The following is a 25,384-nucleotide window of genomic DNA, read 5'->3' on the forward strand; positions in this document are numbered from 1 at the left end:
CTAATAAATGTATATTGCATATAACGAATACATATTGAGCTCGCTTGTAGGATAAAGGATAATGAGTACAAAAATCAGACCTTGAAGATGATCTTGTTCCAAAACCCTGCCATGGGCAGGGACACCCTCCACTACCCCAGATTGCTCAGAGCCCCATCCATCCTGGCCTTGGACACTTCCAGGGATCCAGGGGCAGCCACAGCTTCTCTGGGCACCCTGTGCCAGGGCCTCCCCACCCTCACAGGGCAGAATTTCTTCTCTATATCTAATCTACCCTCTATCAGTTTGAAGCCATTTCCCCTTGTCCTGTCACTCCAGGCCCTTGTCCAAAGTCCCTCTCCAGTTCTCTTGGAGCCTGTTTAGGCACTGGAAGGGGCTGTAAGGTCTTCCTGGAGCCTTCTCTGAGGCTCTGAACACCTCCAGCTCTCCCACCTATCTCCAGAGCAGAGGGGCTCCAACCCCTGGAGCATCTCCATGGCTTTCTCTGGACTCTTTCCAACAGGTCCATGTCCTTCCCATGCTGGAGACAGCACTGCAGGTGCAGTATCAGCACAATGGAGTAGAGGGGGGAGAATCTCCCCCCTTGCCCTGCTGCCCACACTGTGGGATGAGCCCAGGATATGGTTGGAACTGATTATAATGTAATTTATTTGCTTTCACAATTCAAACACTTGAAACATGAAATTTAACAGCATAAAACAAGATATATTATTAAACATAGACCCTTAAAATTTTACTTTTAATCAATAATGTAGGAAAGGGTACTTTTAATTGTTGAGGTTTTTCCCCACACTGAACTGTATAGGGCACATCTCCAACTGGCAGCTGTGGCAAGCTGGTGCTATGGATCCATTTTGCACAATTGCTTCCTAATTAAAGCAGTGAAACTTTCAGCACCCTTGTAAGAAAAAGAGTTCAGATCTAATATGACAGAGACTGTAGTTGGCTGACTTCAGCTATATTCAGCACTAAAGGTATAAAAAAATGGACCCAGTTCTGCAGTTTATCTCTCTTTACAGTGAGGTAAACAGCTCATTTAAGCTTCCCTATCACTCACCTGCTGGAAGAGAAACTCTAAGACCACATTTTATCACTATGAAAGACTATGAAAAGGCCATTTTTGTCTGAGTGCTTTATCAGTTTCTTCCTCACCTTAGCATGACATATGTAATGATTAGACTTCATTTTTTAAGCCTTCAAGTGCTGCTTTTGCTTGGAGATACTGTTCAGCCAAGATGCTTCAGGGAATCTGCTCATCATTCAGTGCAGCAACACCTCCACATGACAGTCAGAGAAGGTGTGGTGTTTGCCAGTCACTCCAGTCAACTCCTGCCTACTCTGGGACCAGAGCTGAGCCCTGTGGGAACACACCTTTCTTTTCAGAAGTTTGAGTTTTGCCGAAATTAACGTTCTGGAAAGGCACAGGATACACTAGTGTGCAAATTTCAAGGTGCACTGACAAAGTCTTTCCCATTAACTGTCTCTACTGACCACAGCTTTTCTTTCAGCTGGATATTCCCAAAAAGCAGTGACTATAAACTCATTTCTCACCAAGCAAAGCAGAGAGAAAGAAGCAAACTTTGCCTTTATAATTCCTCTCAAGTTCAAGCTTGCAAGCAAAATGTGAGCTGGAGTAATCTGCAGGGTAAAATTTGTAAAATCCCAGCAAGGGCTACTCTGCTGCCCCGGGTAACGACACGAGCATGAACTCCAGCTTGTAAAACACCCTCCGTGGGGAAAGTAACAGCACAAAGAGAGAAGACCAAAACTTGCCCATAGATTACTTTTTTCCCCTTAAGGCACTCCTCAATTGTCAGCTCATGACAAAATTTAGAGCCTTTCTGCATTATTCTCACAGAGCATTTGAGCACCAGCAGAGCTGATTTCTGGCCAGTTGCCTCCTTGGCTTTTCAGAAGCCTCTCAGTGTGTTGCTTTGGGTGCTACGGAGAGTGCGACGACCGAGAAATGGAATTACTTTCCTGAAAGTTATTTTGCCTTACGCAGTTAGTACCTGATAATATTCACTAACCCTTTCAGCTAAAATCTGAAGCAGTCCAGACCTTCCACTAAGTGCCTGCTGAATGAGCCTCACTAGGACTTTGCAGGTAGTGGTCTCACCAAAACAGGATCATGAATACCTTTATAAAAACACAACCCTAAAAGGAGAGCCCTGCCACCAAAAGTTCCACTTCTTTTGTTTGTTTTATCATGGGCTTTAATACACAAGAACTTCAGACAAGTACATTTAAGAATTCACCTGTCTCTAGGGGGTTAAGTGGCCCACCATGGAATTTCTCCTTAAGCATTTCTTAGTCACAAAAAGCCAGAAACACGATTTTCTTGGGACAGACTAGTACTCACAGTGTGACAGAGAGGCCAGATACAGTGTCTGGTGTTTAGAAGAAACTGTGTGATGACAGTACTGAAAGGCAAACGTGCAAATATTTAAGCCCTGAAAAAACACCAATTTTATTTTTATGAACAACAGCCCATGGCACATTATCTCAACAGAACTGAAGGCATTAAATACTGATCTGTTCATTAATTATAAAGTATGTCAGTCTATGTATTTCAAAGACAAACTACTGAGAGGAAAAGGAAGAGCTTCCTAAAATGAACTTTCTTCCCCTCTTAATTTGTCCAGATATTTTAATATAGCATTTTTCAGGACAGGAGCAGCCCAAATTCAAAAGAGAGCTAAATAAAAAATGGTGGTACTGCCTTCTACTGCCAGGACTTGGAAGAACCTTTTCATCCACTCAAAGGAAGAAACTTTTCCTCATGTGTATAAGCGAGGCTGATCTTTTGCAGTTCTCTTAACAGATGTCTTAGCCCTGATGTCCTCTTTCAAGTTTATTCTTTTCTAAATCAAGACACCACGGTCTCTCGTGGACATATGGCACACGGACATTAGAGATGCCATTTTTCCTCGTGAATGTGCTGGGATCTGCTGACCTCAGGTCACACTGGCAAGAAGTTACCATCTGCCTATTGCTGTTAGATGATCAAAAAGGAGCGTTTCTGGCTCTTCTGCTACAGCAAAACACCAAAAGGACTAAGAATATTGTATTGCTTGCAGCTAGTGCTCTGGCTGTATCTCATCTGACCTTGAAACTCTGTCCAAAGTAGGAAAAGCAGGAACGGAACTGGGGGTGGAGGAGTGGGTATATCACAGGACTGAAAGCAAGGAAAAATCCAGCAGCAGGTTTAACATCAGAGGGCCAAGTCGGCCTTTATACTCTCTAACCTTCCCTTAATTACCTCAAGTTCCTCAGCACACAGAGATTGTGGGGGAAAATAAAACATTAAAGTAACTCAAAACAGTATTTCAGCAGAGCAGTACAAACACGGGATCTCTGTGTGTTTGTTGAACACTGCAGAGAATTTCTTGGGCCCTTCTAGAAACACAGAATGAGAAAAAGTTTGAAAGCAAAGCCCTTAAAAGTAAGAACAAACCAAAACTTTTCCTGTAACTAGATTCTGTTCTCAGACACAGCAAATATTTCAATTTTTAGTTATATGAAGATTACAGATGCAGTTTTGTTTTGTTCACAGATAAACCTCCTCTGCAGGACAAAACTGTTGCAGAAGCTTTGTCAAAATCACATTCTCCAGCCAAAGACAGCGGCCAGCAGCACATCATCTCCAAGAACATTAGAATTAAAAAAGTGTTGTGCAAATGCAAGGATTACTGCAGAGAGTTTCAGCAAAACAATGCATTTCTGCACCTCACTTCTGTAGAGATCCCTTCAGTTTACAATTTCTTTGTTTTCAGGGTGGTTTTTTGTTTGTTTTTTGTTATTTGGGGTTGGGGGGCAGTTGGTGTTTTTGGTTTTTTGTTTTGTTTTGTTGTTGTTGTTTGTTTGTTTAAGGAAGAAAATATTTGATGCAGTCACCAAATATACCTCTGAGTCCCACTGAGTTTTTCATCTGGCTTCTTTTCTAAGATTCTGAACTCCCCTCATACTTTGCAGCAAGTGACAGGGTTGCTCTACCCCAAATTTTTGGCCTCTAGCACTTCAATCCATCACAGCACAGATGAAGGTTTAACCAGCTATGAGAAATCACTAAACAAAGGTGCTCCAAATGCAACAAGAAACTCTTTTCACAACAGCAGTAAGTTCACAAGCTTTCCAAAATAAGGGGTTTTTTCCCTTCCAAGTAGCAAAGTCTCTTCGGTAAAGATAATTAAAGAACACCTGTCACTGACCACAGCATCACCACTGGCTGAGACTGGTCTGTACCATGACACAGACAATTCAAAAAGGATCAAACACTTTCCCAGACTGCAAACCAGGACATAACCAAGGCAGAAATGAGATACTTGTACATCGTTAAAAAGTTACTTCCTTGCATTTCACTTTTAGCTGTACAATAACCTCACCTTAGGTTTCAGGCAATCTGACCCAAGTATTTTCTTAATAAACAATCACAGAAGAGTTGCATTAAGCAGGAAGGGAAAGAAAACAAGACTTTCATAAAGTACATGTCTGCATCTGTATCTGCTCTGTGGTCTTGAATAAATCAGTATTGTACCTAGCTCAGCAAACCCAAATTAAACCAAATACCAATTCAAACTTCTCACCATGTTCCACGAAGACGTTGCAGTGTGGGCCCGCATGCCTCGATGACTCCTTCTTCCCTGCTCCTTTGATGAAGTGCAGGGCAGGCAGACTTGGCCTCCTTTGGTCCCCAAGAACTTTTCCAGGCTGCTGCCCCATAAAGTAACTCTGGGCAGCCTTTCCCAGGACGAGAAGTTTTTGAAGAAGTCTGTGATCCCTGATCTTCCAGGCTGGGAAGGAATTTTGAAGGAGAAGGTATTTAGGTGGGTGCACTGGCCGCACTCACGGTGGGATAAAGTCACTTGAGGTGAAGAATTAAGACAGACAAATTCCTTCAATGCTCCTGAAGACAGCAACAAGGCTCCTTAGGTGACTTTATGCAAAAAAAACCGAGTAAAAGTTCCAACCGCTCAGCAATGACCAAGCATTACCAAAGTTTCAGGTTGCCATCTGTAGTGTATCTTCCACCGGGTAAAGGAGAATTAGTTCATCTCACAAGCAAGAAACCACACATAGGCTCACCCAGGGCAGGGAACAGCCATTCCCACCACAACCAGTGTCAAGGTTTCTTTTTTTTTCCTCCTTTTCTTTTGCATAGCATTGAGTTAGCAAAGGCCAAAGAGCCACGGATTTGGCTTCAAGTAGCGCTGAAGTCCAGCAGGGCCAGGTGCGCTGGAACCATGTCAGCTCTCCAGGCGAAGCAGCAGCAGCTCCGGGTGGGCTCCGAACGCTCCCTGGTGAGCGGGGATGGGACGGGGGCTCCTCGGTCACCGGGCTTCGGCTCCTTCCACCGCCGCTACCTCGGGGCCGGGGGGCCCGGCGGGGCCATGGCGGCGTCGGAGCAGCGCTGGGGCGGCCGGGCCGGCGCCCCGTGCCCGCTGCCTCAGGCGGAGCCGGGCGCGGGGCTGCGAGGCCGGGGAGCTCCGGGAGGCCGGTTCCTGCCCAGCAGCCGGGCCAGGGCAGGCGGGGGGGACCTCGCCGGCCGCATCCCCGGGCGGGCGGGCGGCGGCGGGAGCGGGGCCGGGCGGGAGGAGCGGGGCGAAGGGCCGCGGGTACCCCGGGGCTGCGGGACTGGCGGGGGGCGGCGGAGGCGGCGAGGGAGATCCCGGAACCCCCGGGCCGGCGGGCGGGCGGTCACATCCCCTTCCGGCCCCTCCTCCTCCACCGCCCCCGCCTCCCGCCCGGCGCTGCCTGATCCTGGCCCAGCTCCCGGCTCCAGGGACCGGCCGGGCGGGGAAGGGCAGCGGGGAGGGTTCCCGGGGAGAAGCCTCTGTGGAGCGTGGCCGGCAGGGCGAGGGAGGGGATCCTCCCTTTACTCGGCCCTGGTGAGGCACATCTGGAGTGCTGTGCCCAGTGCTGGGCGCCTCAGGACGAGATGGGCAAGGAGCTGCTGGAGAGGGTCCTGCGGAGGGCACAGAGAGGATTTGGGGGCTGGAGCATCTCTCTCATAAGGAGACACTGCGAGAGCTGGGCCGGGTTAGTCTGGAGAAGTGAAGACTGAGAGGGGATCTCATCAATCCATGTAAATATCCGCGGCATGTCCGAGGATGGTGCCAGACTCTCTTCAGTAGTGCCTGGTGACAGGATGAGGAGCAATGGCCATAAACTAAAACACGAGAAGTTTCCCCTCAACATGAGGAAGAACTTCTTTAGGTTGAGGGTGGCAGAGCTCTGGAACAGGTGCCCGGGGAGGGCGTGGAGTCCCCCTCTCTGGAGACATTCCAAACCCACCTGGGCACATTCCTGTGTCACCTGCTCCAGATGACCCTGCCTTGATCTCCAGAGGTCCCTTCCAACCCCAACTAATCTGTGGTTTTGTGAAAAAAAACCTCTGAGGGGAGTGAGGGACTGAGCAGGGGTTGGGGGTCAGTGAGAAATGGGGGGGAAGAGGAGGGTAAGGTGAGCCATGAGGAGGCAGCGAGGGGAGAGATGAGGGAATGGGGCTGGGGGAGATAAAAGTCCCTCATGACTTCCAAAGTGAAGTCATGAGGGTGCCATGCAGGGGTCTAAGGGGAAGGAGAGGTGGATGGAGAGAGCATGAAGGGGAAGGTGAGGAAAATTGAAGCCAGATAAGGCCCCAAAAAGCTCAAGTGAAATTCTCTACCACTTTACAAAGGCCACCCAAGTTGTTTTCCGACCGATCTGGCTCTGCAGGCGTCTCACAGCCCCTGGCCAGCTCCGGACCCTGGATGCTTGCAGAGATGGACAGGGAAGAAAAGATCCTTACTGGATCAGCTCTGTGCACAGCCATCAGCTTTCCCACAGCCAGGAATCTGTCACCCTGCTTGCACAAAGGACTTCACTTCCTTATTAATGCTGTCAGCATATGCAGAACTCGATACCAAAACCAGCCATTGAGGCCAGTGAATGTGACAATTAAAAAAAATATTTTATTGACCTATTTTTGTGCACCATTTGGTACAAAGGTGGAGGTAAACTCCTGAATCCTTCAGCATGCACTGAGAGTTCCCTAAGCTAAAGAGCAGATGGTGGTGCTGAAGATATTTAGTTTTTCATACATTCTCCAGTTCACCTTGGGGATAGAAGAGGGTCAAGGCAGCAGCTTGAGGTCAAGGTGTTTTGGTCAAAGGTCTGTGGTTGCTCCCACTCGACAACAGGAGAACACACAATTGCAATTCTGTGCTGTAGCCTCCTGCTCAGGGCAACCATCAGGACACAGAGCAGCTTGTTTATGCTGACTCCTCCCTTGTGACAAATCCAAACACACTCCATGTCTCCTACGCCATATTCAAGGTCTCTGGCAGACCTTATTTTTCATCTTCTAACAATAGCATCCAAAATGTAGCACTTCATACAGCCCTGCAGGATCTTCCACCTCTGCTGTGCCAGGCTGCTCCTACATCACTAATTCTTAGTCAGGAGACTGAGCTCAAACCATTTCCATTGGATTTCTCCATCAATGGCTCAATTTGCAGGTACTGAGGCTGTTTGTGCTGCACACACACAGGAGAGAGAAATTCTGATACATCGTGCTGAGACAAATCCAGGGTCACATCTCTTGAACTCCGCAGAATTTCTCCAGGTTTATCTCAGTAATGGAGATCAGCCTCTCACCGAGGTGATCTAACCCCCTGCTCAGCTCCCATGGATTGAAGTAAAGTGAGGAAATGAAGTTGTCTGTCAGCACAGGCCAAGCAGCACAAGAGAAATTTGTTACAAAACCCGGTACCAACCATTCTTCACTGAAGAAGTTATTCTCTTTTGGGTCTGACTGGAGCATCCTGGATAATCTCTCCTACCACGGCAGGGCTGAAGCAGAGTAAACTCCAGAAGACAACCATGAGTCCACGATATTCAGAAAACCTTCACCAAATTAAGCAAAAGTAATTGCAAATATGCTGGACTTCATAGAATCACAGAACTGTTTGGGTTGGAAAGGACCCTAAAGGCCATCGTGTTCCACCCCCCTGCCACAGGCAGGGACATCTTCCACTAGATCAGGTTGCTCCTTGAACACCTCCAGGGATGTGCTGTGGATGGTACAGGCTGTAACTATGCTCTTCCCTGGCTCACCTGAGATCTGTGCAGATGAATGCATTTACTTTTTATTTAACAGACCAGGTGAGTTTGTCATTAAGGCCAGCAGGCAGTTACTCCTTCCGATGCTGTGCAAGCATAAGCAGCAAAGTGGGGCAGGTTCTTTGCCAGCAGTTCCCAGCCTCTTTCCACTCAGCAGTTTCTCCAAAAGCATTTCCTGTTTCCCAGAGCACTGCTGTAGTTAATGTGGGACAATACGCAGGCAGATGAGTCAGCTGGTCACTCCCAAATGTCACAGCAAGATACCTGCCTTCTTCCCCTTCCTGAAGGGTATTACATTTGCTGTCCCCAACCCTGCTGCCAGTTTTTGTGAACATGGTTGTCTCATGTTAAACTTGGAAGTTGCCCAGTAGATTCAGAAATTGTCAGAGAAGACAGAGACAGAAAAGTTGTGTGAATCCAGAATAAATAAAAAAAACGACAGAATGTTTTTTCAATCAAGCCTGTGTACAATGTATGATTTTTTTTTCCTAAGAGATACTTCAGTACTTTTTCTGTTTACCTCCCATTAAGTGTGGTATACTTCACCCAGCAGCTGCAGTGACGTTTTCTTCATAACAATACCTTAAAAGCTTCAACCTCTTCACCAAATAATAAAACTTAGCATGTTAATTAACAGTCCTCAGGAACCTGAGACAACCGTTTCAAGATGTCTCTAATCTCAGTGGGATTTCAGTCTCTTCTCAGGTCTGCTCAAAGCTTTTTATTTGTACCATTCTCAGCTGAACAGCAAAACTGTGCACGGATGAGACAGAAGTAATGCAATAAGCAGCAGTAATTGGATTAATAACCCATTAGCACAAATTTAAAACCCCAGTGGTTATTCCTAGGAGTAAAGGAATTCTTCCTATTAGTACATGAACACTGGCACCAAGAAACAAGAAAATTATTTTTGCAGATGAGTGATGCTGTGTTCTCATTCCTACAGGCAACACTCACCAGCAAGGGAACTAGCTACTAACTCAACTTCTGAGCACATCTGCACCATGTGTTAACCCTGGAGTAAGCAGCACAGGAGGTGCTACAGCTGCTTTACAAACAGTGTCAGACTGTTTAATAAAGAAATCAAGTTGGTCTGAGCTGTTTTAATGCCTGCACGGGCCTTTTAGCTCCCCGTATAAAAATGAACATTTACTAGGTTTTCCCCACTGCTGCTTTCAACTACTTTTTTTTTTTTTTTCCAAACCAGAGAAGCCATAGTTTCTTCATTTTCACCCTTCCTGCTTAGAAGTTGCCCAGCAAAATCCCACAGACTATTTCAAGAATTCAAGGGGACACTGCTGTTGCTGGCTTGTTGTTACCTGCTGGTTTGCAGAGCTGTCCTGGATAGGGTTGCAGGAACTGCCAGCAATGACCTTGCTGAAGCCTTGTTACAGAATTTAGGTCTTGGCACAGCACTGGCTGAATGTGGAAAGATCAGTAATTACCTTTCATGGTCACGGGGGAAAATACTGAGACCTTTGGTTCCCGCCCATCAGGAAAGATCCATAACCAAACCTCACCAGCTGGTGCTCTTCTTGGGTTTAAAAACAAAAATGCCAGGTATTCAGGAATAAGGGAACTGGATGAGTCACATACTTCCCCCATTTAACACATCATTAATGCCAAAACAACAGGAATGCTACAGCAAGCAGGAGGAATCAGAAAGCTCAGAACTGAAGCAGTCCAAATCTTGAATTGTTTTTCAGTAGAAATCCCTGAATCTCCCCATGTGAATCTTACCATGTGGTAATAAGATAAACAGCTGCTAAACTACAGCAATTGGGTAGGGGTGGGGGGAGGGGGGAAAGTACTTTTCTAAGTAAAGGATGCAGACTGTTAAAGCTTTTTTAGCCTTTTTGAACCAGTCTTGTCCATGCTGGTGTAGGTTAGGTGGCTACCAGCAGCCTCATGGAGACCTGAAAGTCACCACCAAGCTTTGGTTTTCAAATTTCCCAAGTCATCCTGAGGATGTGATTGTTGCAACACTTATTAGGGAATCCTCTTAAAATGCAAAAATAACAATTCCCAGGTCTTTTGTGGAGCATTCCAGCAATACCCCCAACAAGTTCAGTACTATTTTCAGAGGCAGCACGGGCAGTTGTGCAGCAGCAGAACGGATTAGCCATGTCCTTGCTTGTCCTTAGCCCCATTATGCTTTAGGATTTGGGCAGCAGCGCTGGTGGCAGCCGTCCAGGCCCTGCTGTTTGGCAGAGCAGCGAGGCGGAGCTGCTGGTGAAGGGAAGTGCCACAAACGCGATCCAAAGGTGCCATCTAGTGCCTGCTCGGGACCCCAGGGAAAGCAGCCCGAGCTGGAAGGACAACAACGAAGGGAATTCCTAGTTCCCAGGAAAACACCGAGTAAAGGATTTTCCCTTGTGCCTGAGGCAAGAGTGCAAATTTGCAACGTGCAGTTGTTTTCACGGACAATTGGGGCAGAAGTTTTATCATCCTTTTTAAGAATTACAGTGCTGTGGTGGAAGGATGTATTTGCAATACAAATAGATACTATAGAGAACACAACAGCTCTAATATGGCACCTAGAGCTGAGAGGATGCTTCAGGGAAATCCTCACATTCTGCACAGAGAACGTGACTGACTGCCTGCCAACACCTGGTTCACATGTCCATCCCTTACACTGGCCTGAAGATCTTCACCAGTGTCATACTGGGCTCCCCGTCATCCTCCAGTCACCTCTGCTTGACTCACCTCTCCCAGGGATCCTGCAGGGAGGCAATGCTTGGAAAGCCACTGTGAACACCACCAGGCAATCCTTACAGAGGAACGCTGTAAGGGCTGAAGAGGACGGTCAAGTCCTGCTGGAATGAAGGGCAGCAGCTGAAGGGGAGATAAGACCGTATAACCATTCCAGGTGTCCTGGCACAAGGAAATTTGAGCCAACCATAGCTCTCAAGCTAGACCAAAACCAAGCCAATGCACACACTGCTGAAGGACTGATTTGTTTCAAAAAATTTACTGAAATGTAAAATACTTAATACAAAACAATACTGGTGCCTCCTCAGGAGCTCACCACATCAGGCATAAAAAAACCCCCAGCAGGATACACACAAACCAGGACACTGCTTGTGCACAGCTCCTGGATCATATGGACAGCGACAGCCACATCCCATCTCATACCCCTGAGACATTCAAGCCATGAACAGCCAGACCCAAACTATGGTCAGCAAGGGTGTGGATACTCCTGTTCTCTAAACACCTGTGCCTGGATCTACATTCTTAAAAACAAGGGCTCTCAGTCAGGGGACAGACTGGCAGATCTGTATCACAAGTAAATTAGAATCCAAATCATCTTTTGGGGAGAGAGAAACATCACAAAATGTATCCCTTCCTCTCTGTTATTCTGCACAAAGTTCTGGGGCACTAGACACAGCAACAGGTGCTAGGAGACATGTCCCAGTTGCATCTGCATATTTTTAAAGGCCAGATATCAATTTTTCAAGCCATTGCACTAAAAGGCTATGGTACTTAAGTACTACTGTGTACTAAAAGGACACAGGAGATATCCTAGGAGTGAGGAATTTTGGTGGTTTCTGAAGTGTGGAATGAATGTTGGGGACTAGAACACTGAAAAAAACCATATAATACTGAGAATCAAAGCTGCCATGCTGGGATTTCAAATGACTGCTTCTGGCCTTGTGCCCTATCCCTCCAAATCCAGCAACCTCTGTCGAGCTTCCAGAACGATCTCCTCTGTCACCTCTGGTTTGAGAATGTCCTTGATCTGCAGTGGAAAGAAGAGCAGTATTAGCAACAGGAAGCAACTACTACTTTTGCACACTCTGTGGGGAGACAAAAGTCCCCTGATACACGGCAGTGACCAGCAAGGGAGTTTAGAGGGTTGTGGTGAAAAAAGACCTATGGCAGAGGGTCCAAGGCAAAATCAACTTTGCCAATCGGGAATTCTTACAGAGACCAAAGAAAATCAAAGGAGCAGCTACTAACCCTCCTTATCTTCCCTAGAGGACACACACTGTATTTGGGAAGGGCAGAGATGACTTAAACACAATTATACTTCAAAAGAATGCCTCATTGGGAATGAAAGCAGAAGACAATTCAGATCTCATTTATTTATGGGAAGAGAATTCCCTGTGATTGTGATGGCAGGAATCACAGTGAAAAGCTGTACAGCAAGAGGTCAAATGGAGGCAGCCTTCCAGCAGAGCAGGATATGGATACAGACATGAGACTGCTCTCTGTACAATACATGACATTTACTTTTTCATTGCTTCATAAAATGCACTGTACCCTGACACAATGCTAAATTTAGAAGTGTTTTCACAGGAATTAAAGGGTCCATAATCCCAGCAAGGGATACACAACATCTATCAAAAAAGGGGCTGATCTCTCTATAGGAATAGTTAGACTCTGCCAGAAGCAGAACTCTTCAAACAATCCCTGAAATTGTGCAAGGCAATTTATGTTATGCAGAAGGGGAGAGCTCATACTGTCACTTACTACAGGATGCTTTGGAAACTCAAAGGAAACTCTGACTTCAGCAGCAATTGATGCAGCCTTTCTGTTCCCTCCCCTCAGTGTGGAATAAACACCACTGGTTCCTGTACCTGATGAGGAAGGGATGCTTCATAGCAATACAGGATGCTGGTGTCAAAGAGCATCATCTTGTGAGTGACCAGAGCCATGATGCAATTTCGGAGCCGTGAGATCACCTCCCGGTCAGACAAGGGAACTGGCTGAGGAAGGACAGAGGAAAAAGGATGAAGGTACAGGGAAATAATGCAAGTAAAAAAGCCTTGCTGTGAACCTAACACAAGATCCTGAAAGTCTCAGCTTACTTATATGCCTCTGACTATGTCAGACTAAAAACCATCACTGGTAAGAGAAGGCTCACCTTCCCTGAACACTCACCTCCAAATTGGTGGTGTAGCCTCCAGCCTCGTCATCTTTCTGCTCTGGAGTTGGGTAGATCCAGATGAAGCCATTGTTGCCGAGGATCACGGATGCACCACAGGGCAGGTCATGGAAATGAGTCTTCTGGCGTTTCACAAGGGAGGGAGAGACCTGAACCAGCACACCCTGGGCAAGCTGGAGAGGAGACCACGAGGCTCAGCATGAGAGACATCATGAGCCACAACAGACCACACCGTGTCACTGATACACACTCCATTCCTGGCCTAGGAACCACTCTTTTTTAACACCTTTTCCTGTGAAACAGTGAATATAAAACCTGCCTGCCTCTGGGAGCGCTGGGAGGATTAGCTAATGCCTGTGCAGCCCTTTGAAGACAAAGAATACTCTAAGTGCTTAGCACGGATGTTCATAATATCTTGATCGTAACTACACATCAACCATCCCTGCAGAAAAATGAGGAGTCAGAGGCCCAATTTAGCAGAACACTTTCCCTCGTAATCCAATCACTGTCCTTCACCCTCTGTGCAATAAGCACACTTCCCTTTCATCTTTTAAGTGCTAATACCCTTGGTCTGGTAATCCCAAACTGCAGCCTACGCTCCAACGGCCCCTTGGCTTATATCAATGCACAAAACCAGAGATAAATGCCAACTGCGTAAAGCCTAAAATAGAGCCCTGGGGAGAGGAACAAGTCACAGGGGCAACAGCCAGCAGAAGAGGAGTGAGGAGATTTCTCCCCAGGATTTAATTCCCAAGTGGCTAGTGGGGGAAACAGGACTAGCAGGCTGGAACTGTGGACAGGGAGAGCAGTGGCTCAAAGGGCAACACAAGGACACCTCCTCTACTTCAGGGAAACTGCTTGGTGCTCCCACATAGGAGCTGAGAGTCTTCCTATCCTACAGGAATGGGTTATAGCAACATCCTGCTCTACTCGAGAGCTCTTTTCTTTAAAAAGCCTCCAAATGGCCTTATACAAGTCAGCTGGTGCAGAATTATCCCAGGATCAAGGGCTTTGGAACAACTCACCTTCCCGTATTTCAGGCTCCGGGTGTGCAGCGATACAGCCCCATCAGAAAATATAGACTGGACCTCTGCCTGTTGGTGCCACTTAAGGAAACAGGGTCCCTAAGGCTGCCCAGTGCCACCCTGGCACAGCTCTCACCCCCCAGCCAGGCCAGCCAAACTCTGCCTGTTCTTCCCATACCCTTGGCTGTTCTGTCAATGGGAGCAGCAGAAGGATACACTGATGAGATCCCCTTCCTGCAGGTAGTCCCTCATCGCAAGCTCATCTTCCGCTGATTTCCTTCTCTGAAACATCACAAGAAAAGTTACATGGAGCCCAGAATGAGAAAACAACCATCAGTAGCTCATTGTGGGGGACCTTAAGATGCCATGTAAAACACAACCAGCTACACTCACCAGCTCCCCACCAGGTAAATTTATAGACGACAGCAACAGGACTGAATCCAGCCTGGAATTCGTTTCCACTTTCCATCGCTTCTGCTGAACCTAAGGGGGAAAAAAAACCCCAAAACCTATTGGTACACACTCAAAAACGGAATGGGAGCTGCAGCTCACTAAGCTGCAGAAGGGGACATCTCTGCTGCCTTCTTCCAGCCTCATCGCGGTTAAAATCCACGCGCTCCCAGTACCCTGCGCAGGGACACTGATGTGTATCAGCGTTTTAGGAGCCCGGGAAACTCTTTGGGTCGGACTGAGCCACGACCACTCTCCTCCTCCTCCACGGCACCGCGGCAAACACCGGGCTTTACCTCCGTAATCCTCCCGACCACGATGTCGCCGATCTCGCCGTTGTACCTGGCAGAGAGAGCGGCGGTCACACACCTCACGCTGCCGAGCCAGGCCACGCCGCCGGCCCGCACCCGCCGCGGCCGCGCTCACCTGGCCTTCAGCGCCCTGACGCACACCAGCTTGTTCACTCTCTCCACCACGCCGGCCACCGAGGCGATCAGCTTGTCGTCCTCCACATAAGTACCGTGGCCCCTGGGGAGAGAGAGCAGCTACCTAAGGACAGCCCGAAGCCGCGCCACGCCGCCGACGCCTCCCCTCCGCCGCTGCCCGCACCTCATATATCCCGTGTCCGTGGTGATCGTGTCCCCCGGTGCCACCAGGTGCTTCTCGCCGCCCCGGGGCGCGCCGGAGTCCACGGGCGCGCGGAGGGCCGGCAGCCTCATGGTGACTGCCGCCATCTTGACCCCGCCGCACGCGCCTTCCGCCAGCCATGATGGCTGCTGGCGAGAGCGCGCCTGAGGGCTCGGGCGCCGCCATCTTGAGTGAGGGCAGTGGGGGGCGGTGACTGGGCAGCCATGTTTGTTCCTGGCAGGGAGGGGACTCGCGGGCTTCGCCCCGTTGGGGCCCAAGGGCACCTCGGCCATCTTTAGTATGGGCAGGGTGCAGCACCCTTCGGGCAGCCGCTGGCGGTGACCCGCTCCCCCAGACCCCGCCCGGCAAACCGGGAGGACCCGGCGGGCCTGCCCCGGGGTTCACCGGGCCCCACAGCCCGGGCCGGGCTGCAGTGCTGTGGGTCAAGGCGGGGAGCAGCACCCCCAGTTTGGGGTGCCCCTCACACAAGGTGTCCCCCTGAGGGCAGTCATCTGCTGCCCTCCCCAGCTGGCCGGTGCTCACGCTTGGCTTTAACATCCCCGCGAGACTCCGGATTGACCCCTTCCCCTCGGCGGAGCTTTGCCAGCAGGAGCTGATAAATCCGTTGAAAAGTTTTACCCATTTAATTCAAGCACCGATTCGGCTCCCAGAGCTGCGGTGGAAACACCACGGGAAAAGCAGTCAGCGATGACCGTCAGCAAATGTGTCGCTTCCTTCCAGCAGGGCTTGCACCTGTATCCCATCACAGCCAAAATATGGGCGCTAATTCATGGAATGTATCGAAGGATAGCAATAGCTGTGGCTTCAAAGAGCGACTGTACAAGTTCACAAGAGTAGGGGCTGGCAGGGTGGAATCTGTAGATACCACCTGCTTCGGAGTGAGCCAGCACTTACCCCAGCTTTCAGACCTGAAAAGGGGCTTCTTTAGCCAAAACCTGGGGTTTTTCCCCCTCCCAGATGCACTTCCTGGTCCCGCAGATGACACCACATCTCACTCACAGATTATTGTGTTAATTAAGACCTTCACTCACCCCAATAACCACATCCTTCCCCTGGCACATAATATAAAGCTCTCCCTTTTCTAAATGATAAATGTTCCAAGTAATTTTTATTTAGAATACAAGAGAGGTACAAATGTATTTACACTGTGTACATATACAATCAAATAATATATAATATCAAAGTCTTGTAAATAATGTTTACATAAATATTTACAAAGTTAAAGTGACAGTTTTGGGGGTTTTTTTCTTTTGTTTTTGTTTATTTTCTTCTGGAAGTAGAACACGGTTTGTGAGAACTTTATACATCTTAGACTTATAATTAATATTGGAATACCTTCTTTTAAGATTTATGATACACAGCCTTCCTCCGGAGTATGGGGACTCCAGAGGGCGCTTAGAGTTGTCCTTGGGGACAGAGCTGGCCCGGGGACAGGTTTTCTCTGTCCCCAGAGGGCAGTAGCAGTTCCAACCAAAATGTTCCTTCACAGCTGGGAAAGGGATGGGGAGAAATGCTGCCAGGGCTGGAACAGGCACAGCCTGGCAGAGCTCAGGATTCCCGCAAAACCTGCCTGTGGATGGTTATTCCCAGCTGGCACTGTGTCCCCTCTGCCCACGGCATTGCTTGGAGCGGTGACAGACCCCAGTGCAGGGCTTGGGCTGGAGCAGGCCAGGCAGAGGGGGCTCGGGTGGGAGAAAATGCAAATGTTCACTAACTCGGGGCTCCCAAGGAGGGAAAGGTGTCCCTTGAAAGGAGCCACCAGGGCCAAAGCCTCTCCTGGGGCAAACAGGCATGACAGGCATGGCCACATCAGGGCTGTGCCAGCTTTTCCATGGGGCATGTGTCTGCTGGAGCAGAGGAGGAGGGATAAGAGCAATGTTTCTTTCCACCAATTTATCTGTAAAACCCAGATGTGACTCACCTAGGCCCAGCTTTTCAGCTGCCCCAGTCCTTCCCCAGTGCACTGGCAAGCCCACACAGGACATCCCGCTGAGTCCCTTTTCCCCTGCCAACCCCAGGGGCCACCAGCCCACCCTGTGCCCCATCTCCCTGGGGATGATCCCGCACGACTCAACTGCAGAGCTGGGGGTTCCCCTCCTGCTGTACCTGCACAGTCAGTGATGCCCAAAAACAGCCCAACACCCCTCCGAGACACAAAGCAGCTCTGCCTCTGCCCCCCCAGCTCAGCCAAGGGCCACCCCGCCAGTTCATCGCGTGTCTCAGCACCAGTCTTTGCTGTCCCAAATCCTGCTGCCGCACCAGGGCTTCACAGCACCATGGTGGGGATGTGATGGGCCAGGGAGGCGGGATGGGGCACGGGCAGGGCGGGCGAATGGGCCTGCAGGGAGGCGTTGGGGGGCCGGTGGCGGGCGCTTTTCTGGTGTGCCCGCAGCCCTGCGAGCTGGGAATAGGCACTTTGGCAAACCTGGCACTTGTAGGGCCGCTCGCCCGTGTGCAAGCGGACGTGGTTGCGGAGGGTGGAGGACTGGCTGAAGCGGCGGTTGCAGAAGCGGCACACGAAGGGCTTGTCCAGGGTGTGGATGCGCATGTGGGAGCGCAGGTTGCTGCGGGAGTTGAAGCCGCGGTGGCAGATGACGCAGCGCATCCGCCCCGTCGTGCTGGCCCCCGTCTCCACCGCATGGAAATCCTCTGGGGATGATAGGCGACAGTCAGGCACTGCCCTGCAGCACAGCAGCTCGCCCCACCCCAAGGCCCTGGCGTGCTGGGTGCCCTGGAAAGCCCCCAGTGCCTTCCTGCTGGCTCCCTGCTGCTGAGGTCACCTATCTTGAGCAGACTGACATCCAGGCTGGCTCTTAGGATTTTGGGATGCAGCCAGTGCTAGGAATGGGCTCACCCAGATTTAGGTAAGGGGAGCATTCAAGCTGAGCGGAATGAATCCCTTATAGATGGACACAAGACCAATTTTCTCCTGCCTGGACTGCAGCAGAGCTGGAGGGGGTGGGTGTAGGCACTCTCAGGAACCCCCAACCATGCTGTCCAGCCCCTGCACTGGTCCCAGCTTCTCTCCTCACTCTGCTGGGCTCAGACGTGGCTCTTTCAGAGTGGGGAGTAGGGTCAGGGAGCACAGAAGTGGCTCCAAACACAGCCTGAGCTGTGCTGTGCCGCAGAGAAGCACCTCAGGGAGTCACTGAGACAAGCGGAGAGCGAAGGCCCAAGGAGAGAAAAGCCTCCTGTGTTGGTGGTTAAGGTCCCTTAAATGCAGAGTGGGGATGTAGAAGCTGCATCCACTTGGTGTTTCACAGAGTGTTGGGGCTGCCTTCCATTCACACCCTGCGCTGCTCCTCCCTGCCTGGCTGGGTCAGGCAGCAACTGCCAGACACCCCACCAACAACAGCCGTGGGTAAACTGGCCTGGAGGCATCATCCTGAATTACTGAGGGCCTGCTCAAGCTGTATGGATCATGTCATAGCCCTGTGCTTGTCCACAGACAACTGAGATGTCTGACATACCCCTGGGATGTCCCTGCCTTGTGCCCGCCCTACGGCCTCAGAGCTGGGCACAGGGTGAACAGGCAGGGATGTTGCACCCTTGTTACCTACCATGTTTGTTCTTCTTCTGCTCCTCTTCTAGCCCCGGCACACCTGGGATGCCCAGGAAGGTGTTGTGGGAGTTCCCGTACCAGACCAGCAGCTCTTGGTCTGGAGGAATCATCTAGAAAGAGAGATAAAGACAGGGTTGTTGGGGGGGTGATGAACATCCATTCCTGTGCTGATCCATTCAGATCTACCCTGGCTGTGCCCCATTTCTGTGAGACCCTGCTGCCATCTGGGACCTGCCAGCAGTCCTCAACACCCCCACGCAGGCACAGAACAGCTCAGCATGCAGCACGGGAGGTGGTGGCACAGTTCAACACCACCCAGCACCAGCACAAACCCACTCCAGGCTCTCCCCCAAGCTGGGACACAAACAGGGTGATGGACAAATATGAAGCTCCAGAGCACAGGGACCGATCTGGGGTCTCTGGAGTGCAGGACCCAGAGGTCCCAGCAGCTTGGGGAGACCAGGACAGGGCAGAACACAGAGACACGGAGAAATAAATTATTTGTGGAGCCACAACCAGCATGAGTGGCAGAGACCAAAGCAGGGACCTGGGACACGCAGCCCCAGCTCAGGACTCCAGCAGAGCATTTTGTCCTTGGATGGAACCATCAGCAGCCTCCTGCTGCAGGGCACAGGCAGCATCTCCCACCCACCCCTGCCGGGGCTGATTTTAGAAGATGGAAATGCAGATCCACCAGCAAAGGGCTCATCAGCCCGCAGAGCAGAGGAGAGCTCGGGGCTGCTATAAGAGACCATGACTCAGGTGTGAAATGCTGTTTATATCCCACACCAAAGCTGCAGTGCCTGCAAGAGCCCAAGGACAGCTACAGGACCAGGGCAGGGGTTTTGCATCATCCACTCTCCCATTTCCCTGAAGCGATGGCACTTCTCCTGTCCCTGCTGTTCTGTCATGTTCCCGCATGGCCGAGGTGAGCGACCAGGAAACGCCGCTCAAGGCTCCCCTCCTGCAGCAGCCGTGGCTGGGAAGATGGATCCTCTCAGACCAGTTCAAACAACACTAATAACAACATCACTTTATAAAAAAATACGGATTTTCCCTAGCAGTCCCTACTGTTAAGAACCTAATTTAGAAATAGGAATGTCCTGCATTTCTGTACACTAAGCATGCTAGATCCAAGTAAAACAACATCCACATGAAACACAGATCCGAAGTTCAATCACCTCAACACTGAAAATGTATTAAATTTTAGGCATCTGAAATTAATAGGAATTTAGCTTCATATCTTTGTTCATCTGCATAAAGACATCACTGGGGCTGCAGAGGAGGAATTTGGGAGGCAGAGGAAGCTGATATCCTTTTGCATCCCAAATTGATGACACTGTTTCTTGGTGCTATTTGCTCTTAACAGAAAATTAGTCACTTTTAATACAAGCAAATAAAATATTGCTGAAAGTATAAAACAATCTGCATGGATGCATATATGTGTGTGTTTTATTCTGCTGAAGCTGCTGCAGCCACATCAGCAGCAGGTGATCACCCATGTGCACACATCCCAAAGCAAATTCAAATTGCCCCCCAGAAATCTTGTGGCCTTCAGATCAAAGGCCAAAACTTTCTGCCCTCAGTTTATTTCCCAGCAGCAGCAACTTGGTATTGCTGAGAAAGAGGACGGGAAAAACAAATCAGCAAATAAGGGCAGGAACAGGCAAAACACATTAAAATATTAAAGGCAAATAGGGGAAAAAAGCACCAAATAAATTTGATTTTTTTGGCAGGTAGGTGAGAAAGGCATCCAAAGAGATGCTTTGCTGGAGCCCTGGTGCAGCAGAGGTGGGTGCAGAGCAGTAGGAACCAGGGAGCTCACTGTGCCCACTGTGCCCAGGGCACGGCAGGCAGGGGCAGGAGGCTGTACAGGGGGACAGGAGGTGGGGAAGCCACCAGGACTGGTAGGGGATGGAGGGTGACAATGGCTGCACACGGACACCTGTGGTGCTGAGCAGGGCAGTGCTAAGTTCAGGTCGGTGTGTGCGTGCCCTGCTGAGCTTGAGGAGCAGTGTGACAGCAGGGATCCTTCATGCCCACCTCCTCCCACACATCATTTGGGGTTCAGCACTCTCAGCATCTCAAATTCACTGCTTACGCCAAGGGAATTAAACTCATCCTGCTCCGCTGCTCGCTGCTTCAGCCTCAGGAACAAGCCCACAGATGGATCATGGCTATACCCAAATATTCACTCACTCACCCCCTCATCTGTGCCTGCACAAGGTGTAAAATCCACAGCTGTGTTCCTAATCACACCACGGCTACCTGGAACTATTTTATTTACTTGCGTAAGTTAAGAACAGTAATAAAAACCACTTAAGGTGCTGTCACAACAGGCACAGCTGCCCACAGGAATATCAGGTCTTAAACTGGGAACAGCTGAAGGGGTGATCAGCATGAAAACAGGAGGGAAGTGTGTGGAGCTCTTGGGAAAGGTGGCAGAGCCCAAGGGTGACACAGGACCCTCCTGCAGCAGGAGAGAATATCTGATCCTCTTCCTACCCACCCATTCACCTTTCCCAACCAACTGCAGCAATCCCTAACCCAGCCCTGCTCACTCAGTGCAGGTTGGGTTGTGGTCCTGTGCCATGGAGCATTTGAATTTGTGCTGCTCTGTAAGCCAGTGCAGGAGCACTACCTGGATAGATCCAGAGAGCTGCCCGTGCCCATGGAACCAGCAGGCACTCGTGGTTGTTCCCGGCTGACACCCTCTCCCAGCTGCAAACGCTCCTCCGGTGAGACTCTGAACCCAATACTGGAGGGGGACAATCCCACAGTGCAGGTCTGGGATGTTCCCTCTTGTGACTCTTAAAGCCAAAGCTGCTACACAAGGACATCTCCCTAAGCCATCACCTTTCTCCACCTGCAATAGCATTGGGTTATGGGGACACTGCACACAAGCAGGGCTGGTCCCCACCATCGCCCTGCTCTGGCACTGTCATCAATATGTAGGCACGTGTCATCAGTAATGCTGGGGAGCCAGTCACCCACCTCCATCCCAGAGTCTCCTGTAGGGAGCTGTGAGCGTCCTTCAGCCATCACCCCGCTGCATGGCAGCCTTGCCATCCCTGGGACCCTGTACCTGCTCCAGTGCCACGCCAGCACCAACCAGCACTTCATACAGGAGCACATGGATAAGGGGGGCAGGAAGAGTCCCTTCCCCGCAGTGTAAAGCCCAAGGCACAACTGCACCAGCACCACTCCCTGCCCGCTCCATGGCTCCCTGCTCCCTGCACAGCCGGAGCGTGATGTCCAGGCAAAGCAGTGTAGAGTCAGGTTCAGCCTGTGCTCAGCACCTGGGTTTCACAGAACCCCCCAAACTTTACCCTGCTATAAAGAAGCAGGTTCTGCACAAGATCGTGCTTTTTCAATAGAGCATCTAACCCCTGTCCTTGTCCAAAGCCCCATCTGGGCCAGAATTGCAGCTCTTTTCATGCTTTGCACCCCAAACGAAGATCTATTCTCCCTCTGTTTAACACACATCACTCCATGAGCCCACAGAAAGGGAACAGAGAGGAGAAGGGATCTTTACTACTCTCTGAAGCCTGTGCAATGGCCCTTCCTTGTGGTTTCAACCTCTCCTGATGGATCTGAGTGCCAAGGATGGAAAAACTGCCATGTCCTTCCACAGACACTCCACCAACAGCCCAAAGAACAAGGGAGAAAAAGTCTGTAGGGTGAGGGATCCCACCACCCTGCTCCTCTATTGCAGATGCCCAGCTGCCCTTCAGCCCCACTTACCTCAATGGCCTTGTAGAAGATGTTGTTCCCGATCTGGACCACCTCAAGGTTCTGCTCCTGCTCGTTCCGTGCACATTTGATGTAGGTCATCCAGCTGCGGTGATCCTCCTGGCTGGCGTCAATGAAGTACCGCACCGTGCCGTCCTCGTTGAACACCTGCGAAGGGAGAGAGCACTTGGTAGTGATGCTGCCCACAGTGGGCTGAGCCCCTCCACCCCCTGCCTTTGGGATAAAGCCTGGACAGGGACAAGCTCAAAGCCAGCACAGCCTCAGGGCTGAGACCCTGACAGCAGCCGGGAGATGCCGAACCCTTCCTGCTTGTGGTGCCGGACTGTGATTCTGCAGCGGGGCTGAGAAATGCGCCCTGCTCTCACTGGCATGGCTGGTCCTGTCAGCCCCTATCTCCCTGGATAACCCAGCTCCCTTCCAATCTCCCTTCTCATCAGAGCCCCACCAGCAACTCAGCCCCAGAGGAAGGGGCTGTTCATCATCCTGCACCTGCCTTGGGAGTGGTACAATGCCTTGGGTGGAGGGGCCTGCCAGGCCTGGAAAGATGCTTTGCAGGGTGGCAGGAAAGATGAGACAAGTTTCTATTAGGCATGAAATTATAATAGTAATTAAAAATAGTTAAGAAGTGCAAGTCTGAGTCAAACAAACGAAAAAATAGGAAACAAAAAATTGGCTGTGCACAACGTTCTGGCATCTCAGATCCCCCCCCAAACCCCACAGTTTTGTTCGTGGTTAACCTCACCAGGGCTGGGGCAAAGCAGGGAGCAGGGGACAGGGTAGAGCTGGTTTTGCCCACTGTGGCCAGTGTGGGCAGCAACCAGTCGGACAGGGATGGGCAGGGCAGGGTGTGATCCGGCTGTATGGGACATGAACAACAGCATTTCGGGGCTCTTCTATAGGCTGGCTGCACCCGAGGTCTGAGGAAACCTCATCCTTCTCCTGCAAGGGGTTCCTAAACCCACCTGCCCAGATATTTGCATGAGTGGGGAAACTGAGGCACAAGGATGGTGCCTGAAGGTGCACAAGCACGGCACAGATCCCCAGCGCCCGTCCCTGCTTTTTGCCAAACCACTCCAGTCTCGGGGTTCAGGGGGCTCGTTACCTCCCACATGAGGTTGTTGTTCTTGCACAGGTCCACATGCTCGGGGGAAATGACCCTGCCCGTGAACGGCCCCATCTCTGTGCCAGCCTTGATCCAGGTCTTGGAGAAGATGCCGAGCCCTTCCCCGGGGATGGAGCTCTGGGCGATTATCACTTCCGACGGCAGCACCAGGCTGGAGAGCTTCTGCACCTCTGCGAGGGGGGAGACGGCTCAGAAAGGGACCGAGGTGGGGGAGAGAGGGGGAGACCGGGGGCGGCGGGGACCCCTCCCAACCCCCGCCCCAGCCCAGACCCCGGGGCTGAGCCTTTTAAACGCCCAGCCGGGCTCCCACAAAGCGGTACAAGGTTTCCCCGGGGCATTGAGGAGGTACCTGGGAAAAGCATCCCGGGCTGGGCGAGGGAGCGGGGCTGGGAAAGGAGGTTAAATGGTGTCTATTTCGGCCCATCCAGCAATTTGTCATGCTGTTAAAGTGATCTGCATTCATTAAACTCAACTAGAAAGAAATTGCTAATTCTAAATTCATTAGTCCTTTAGGAATGCTGTAGCGGTACATTGTGCCTGAATGGCGCGAGGGCTTGTTTAAAAGGGCCCAGGAATTCCTCTTACAAAATGGGGAGATGAGATGGTTGACATATCGTGAATGGAAATGGAATTAGCCTTCATGGTAAATTAAGAGAGGAACAGAAATCCGAGAGGGGGAAAAGGGAGCCGGGACGCCCCGGCGATGCCGGGGCGAGAGAAAAGATATTGTCCCGAGCGGCTGAATGCGGGACGGCCCCGGCCCCCCCAGCCCGCGGTTTAAGTGGGAACTTTCTCAGGTCAAGCCCAAGTTAACCAAATGAATTTAAAGCCCTTTTTCCCCAGTCCCACGCCCGGGGCGAGCGGGGCGCCTGGACCGCATCCCGCCGCCGGGCACCGGGAGCCGGCCCGGGGCCGATGGGGAAAACCGGGGGGATCGGGGAGGGTCCGGGGGGGTCACTCACCTCCGGAGAAGGACTGAGCCAGGACTTCGGCCGTGAAGGCGGTCTTGGGGCTGTTCTTCTCCTCGAAGAGCTGCTCGCCCAGGACGTTTCTCCAGCGGCCGTAGAGGAAGCTGTGCAGGATGTCGGAGGTGATCACCTCGGCCAGCGAGAGCCCCTGCGGCTTCAGCCCGGGCTTGAGGACCAGGGCCTCGGCGGGCAGCACCGAGCCCATCATGGGGGCGAGGCGGCGGGGCCGAGCGCGACGGGGCCGGGCGCGGCGGGCGGTGGGCGGCGGGCTGGGCTCCGTTCGGCTCGGCGGCTCCCGCCCGGCTATATATGAGCTTCATTGACCCTCCTAATTGGTTATTAATGACCTCCCTGACGTTGGCGGAGAGACTGGGGCTGCCGGAGCGAGGCGAGCCGTCGGAGCCCCCCCCACCATCTCCTCCTTCCCTCCCCTCCCGGGGGTGGGGTGGCTGGAGAGAGGGAGGGACACGGCGAGCGCACACACACACACACACGTATACACACATACACACACACATATACAAACATACACGCACCGGCTCGGCCCCCCGCACCTCCCGGCCCGGCCAAACCCAAACCCAGGCACCTGCCCCCGGGCACGGCAGAACAGCAGCGGAACGGGCAGAAATGCCCCCGCCAGTGTCCCACGGACGAGGCGCACCCTCGGGCATGGTCCCGCTCCCCACTTGGCCCCCGCGCTCGTTTTGGGGGCTGAAACGCTGCGCTTTAGGGCCGTTGAGCACCACAACGAAATCGGCGGCCCCGAGCCCGACAGCTCCCGGTGCTCTCCGGAGTTTGGCCCTTGCGGCCCTGGGGGAACGAGCCGAGGCTCCCGCAGTTGGCTCCGACCGTGCTCGGCTCCCC

At 51.3% G+C, this 25,384-nt stretch overlaps 3 protein-coding genes across 4 annotated transcripts in view; all 3 read right to left on the reverse strand.

The window, feature by feature from the left end:
- The window catches only part of ABL1 (ABL proto-oncogene 1, non-receptor tyrosine kinase), a 77,776-nt gene extending 72,257 nt beyond the window's left edge, over window positions 1-5,519 (reverse strand). Inside the window, exon 1 of one of the 2 annotated variants that reach the window (XM_048325430.1) lies at window positions 4,587-5,519. In XM_048325430.1, the coding sequence (XP_048181387.1) occupies window positions 4,587-4,722 (136 nt within the window). In that variant the 5' untranslated portion in view covers window positions 4,723-5,519. The remainder of the gene's footprint in view (window positions 1-4,586) is intronic. The other variant, XM_048325431.1, reaches the window with a different exon arrangement.
- Window positions 5,520-11,055: 5,536 nt separating this feature from the next.
- Window positions 11,056-15,235, reverse strand: EXOSC2 (exosome component 2). Its single transcript, XM_048325900.1, has 9 exons — window positions 15,076-15,235; window positions 14,893-14,994; window positions 14,763-14,808; window positions 14,410-14,499; window positions 14,233-14,298; window positions 14,017-14,085; window positions 12,988-13,164; window positions 12,684-12,812; window positions 11,056-11,842 (listed from the first exon to the last, which is right to left on the reverse strand). Exons 1-9 carry the CDS (start codon window positions 15,198-15,200, stop codon window positions 11,762-11,764), a joined length of 885 nt encoding a protein of 294 aa, XP_048181857.1. The 5' UTR covers window positions 15,201-15,235; the 3' UTR covers window positions 11,056-11,761.
- Window positions 15,236-16,214: 979 nt separating this feature from the next.
- On the reverse strand, window positions 16,215-24,751 carry PRDM12 (PR/SET domain 12). The gene is made up of 5 exons (XM_048325702.1): window positions 24,515-24,751; window positions 23,532-23,722; window positions 22,421-22,576; window positions 18,675-18,786; window positions 16,215-17,763 (listed from the first exon to the last, which is right to left on the reverse strand). The coding sequence occupies exons 1-5, from the start codon at window positions 24,726-24,728 to the stop codon at window positions 17,381-17,383; spliced, it is 1,056 nt and encodes a 351-aa protein (XP_048181659.1). The 5' UTR covers window positions 24,729-24,751; the 3' UTR covers window positions 16,215-17,380.
- Window positions 24,752-25,384: the final 633 nt, after the last annotated feature.

Source organism: Corvus hawaiiensis, chromosome 21 (genome assembly GCF_020740725.1).
Source record: "Corvus hawaiiensis isolate bCorHaw1 chromosome 21, bCorHaw1.pri.cur, whole genome shotgun sequence".
Classification (NCBI taxonomy): domain Eukaryota; kingdom Metazoa; phylum Chordata; class Aves; order Passeriformes; family Corvidae; genus Corvus; species Corvus hawaiiensis.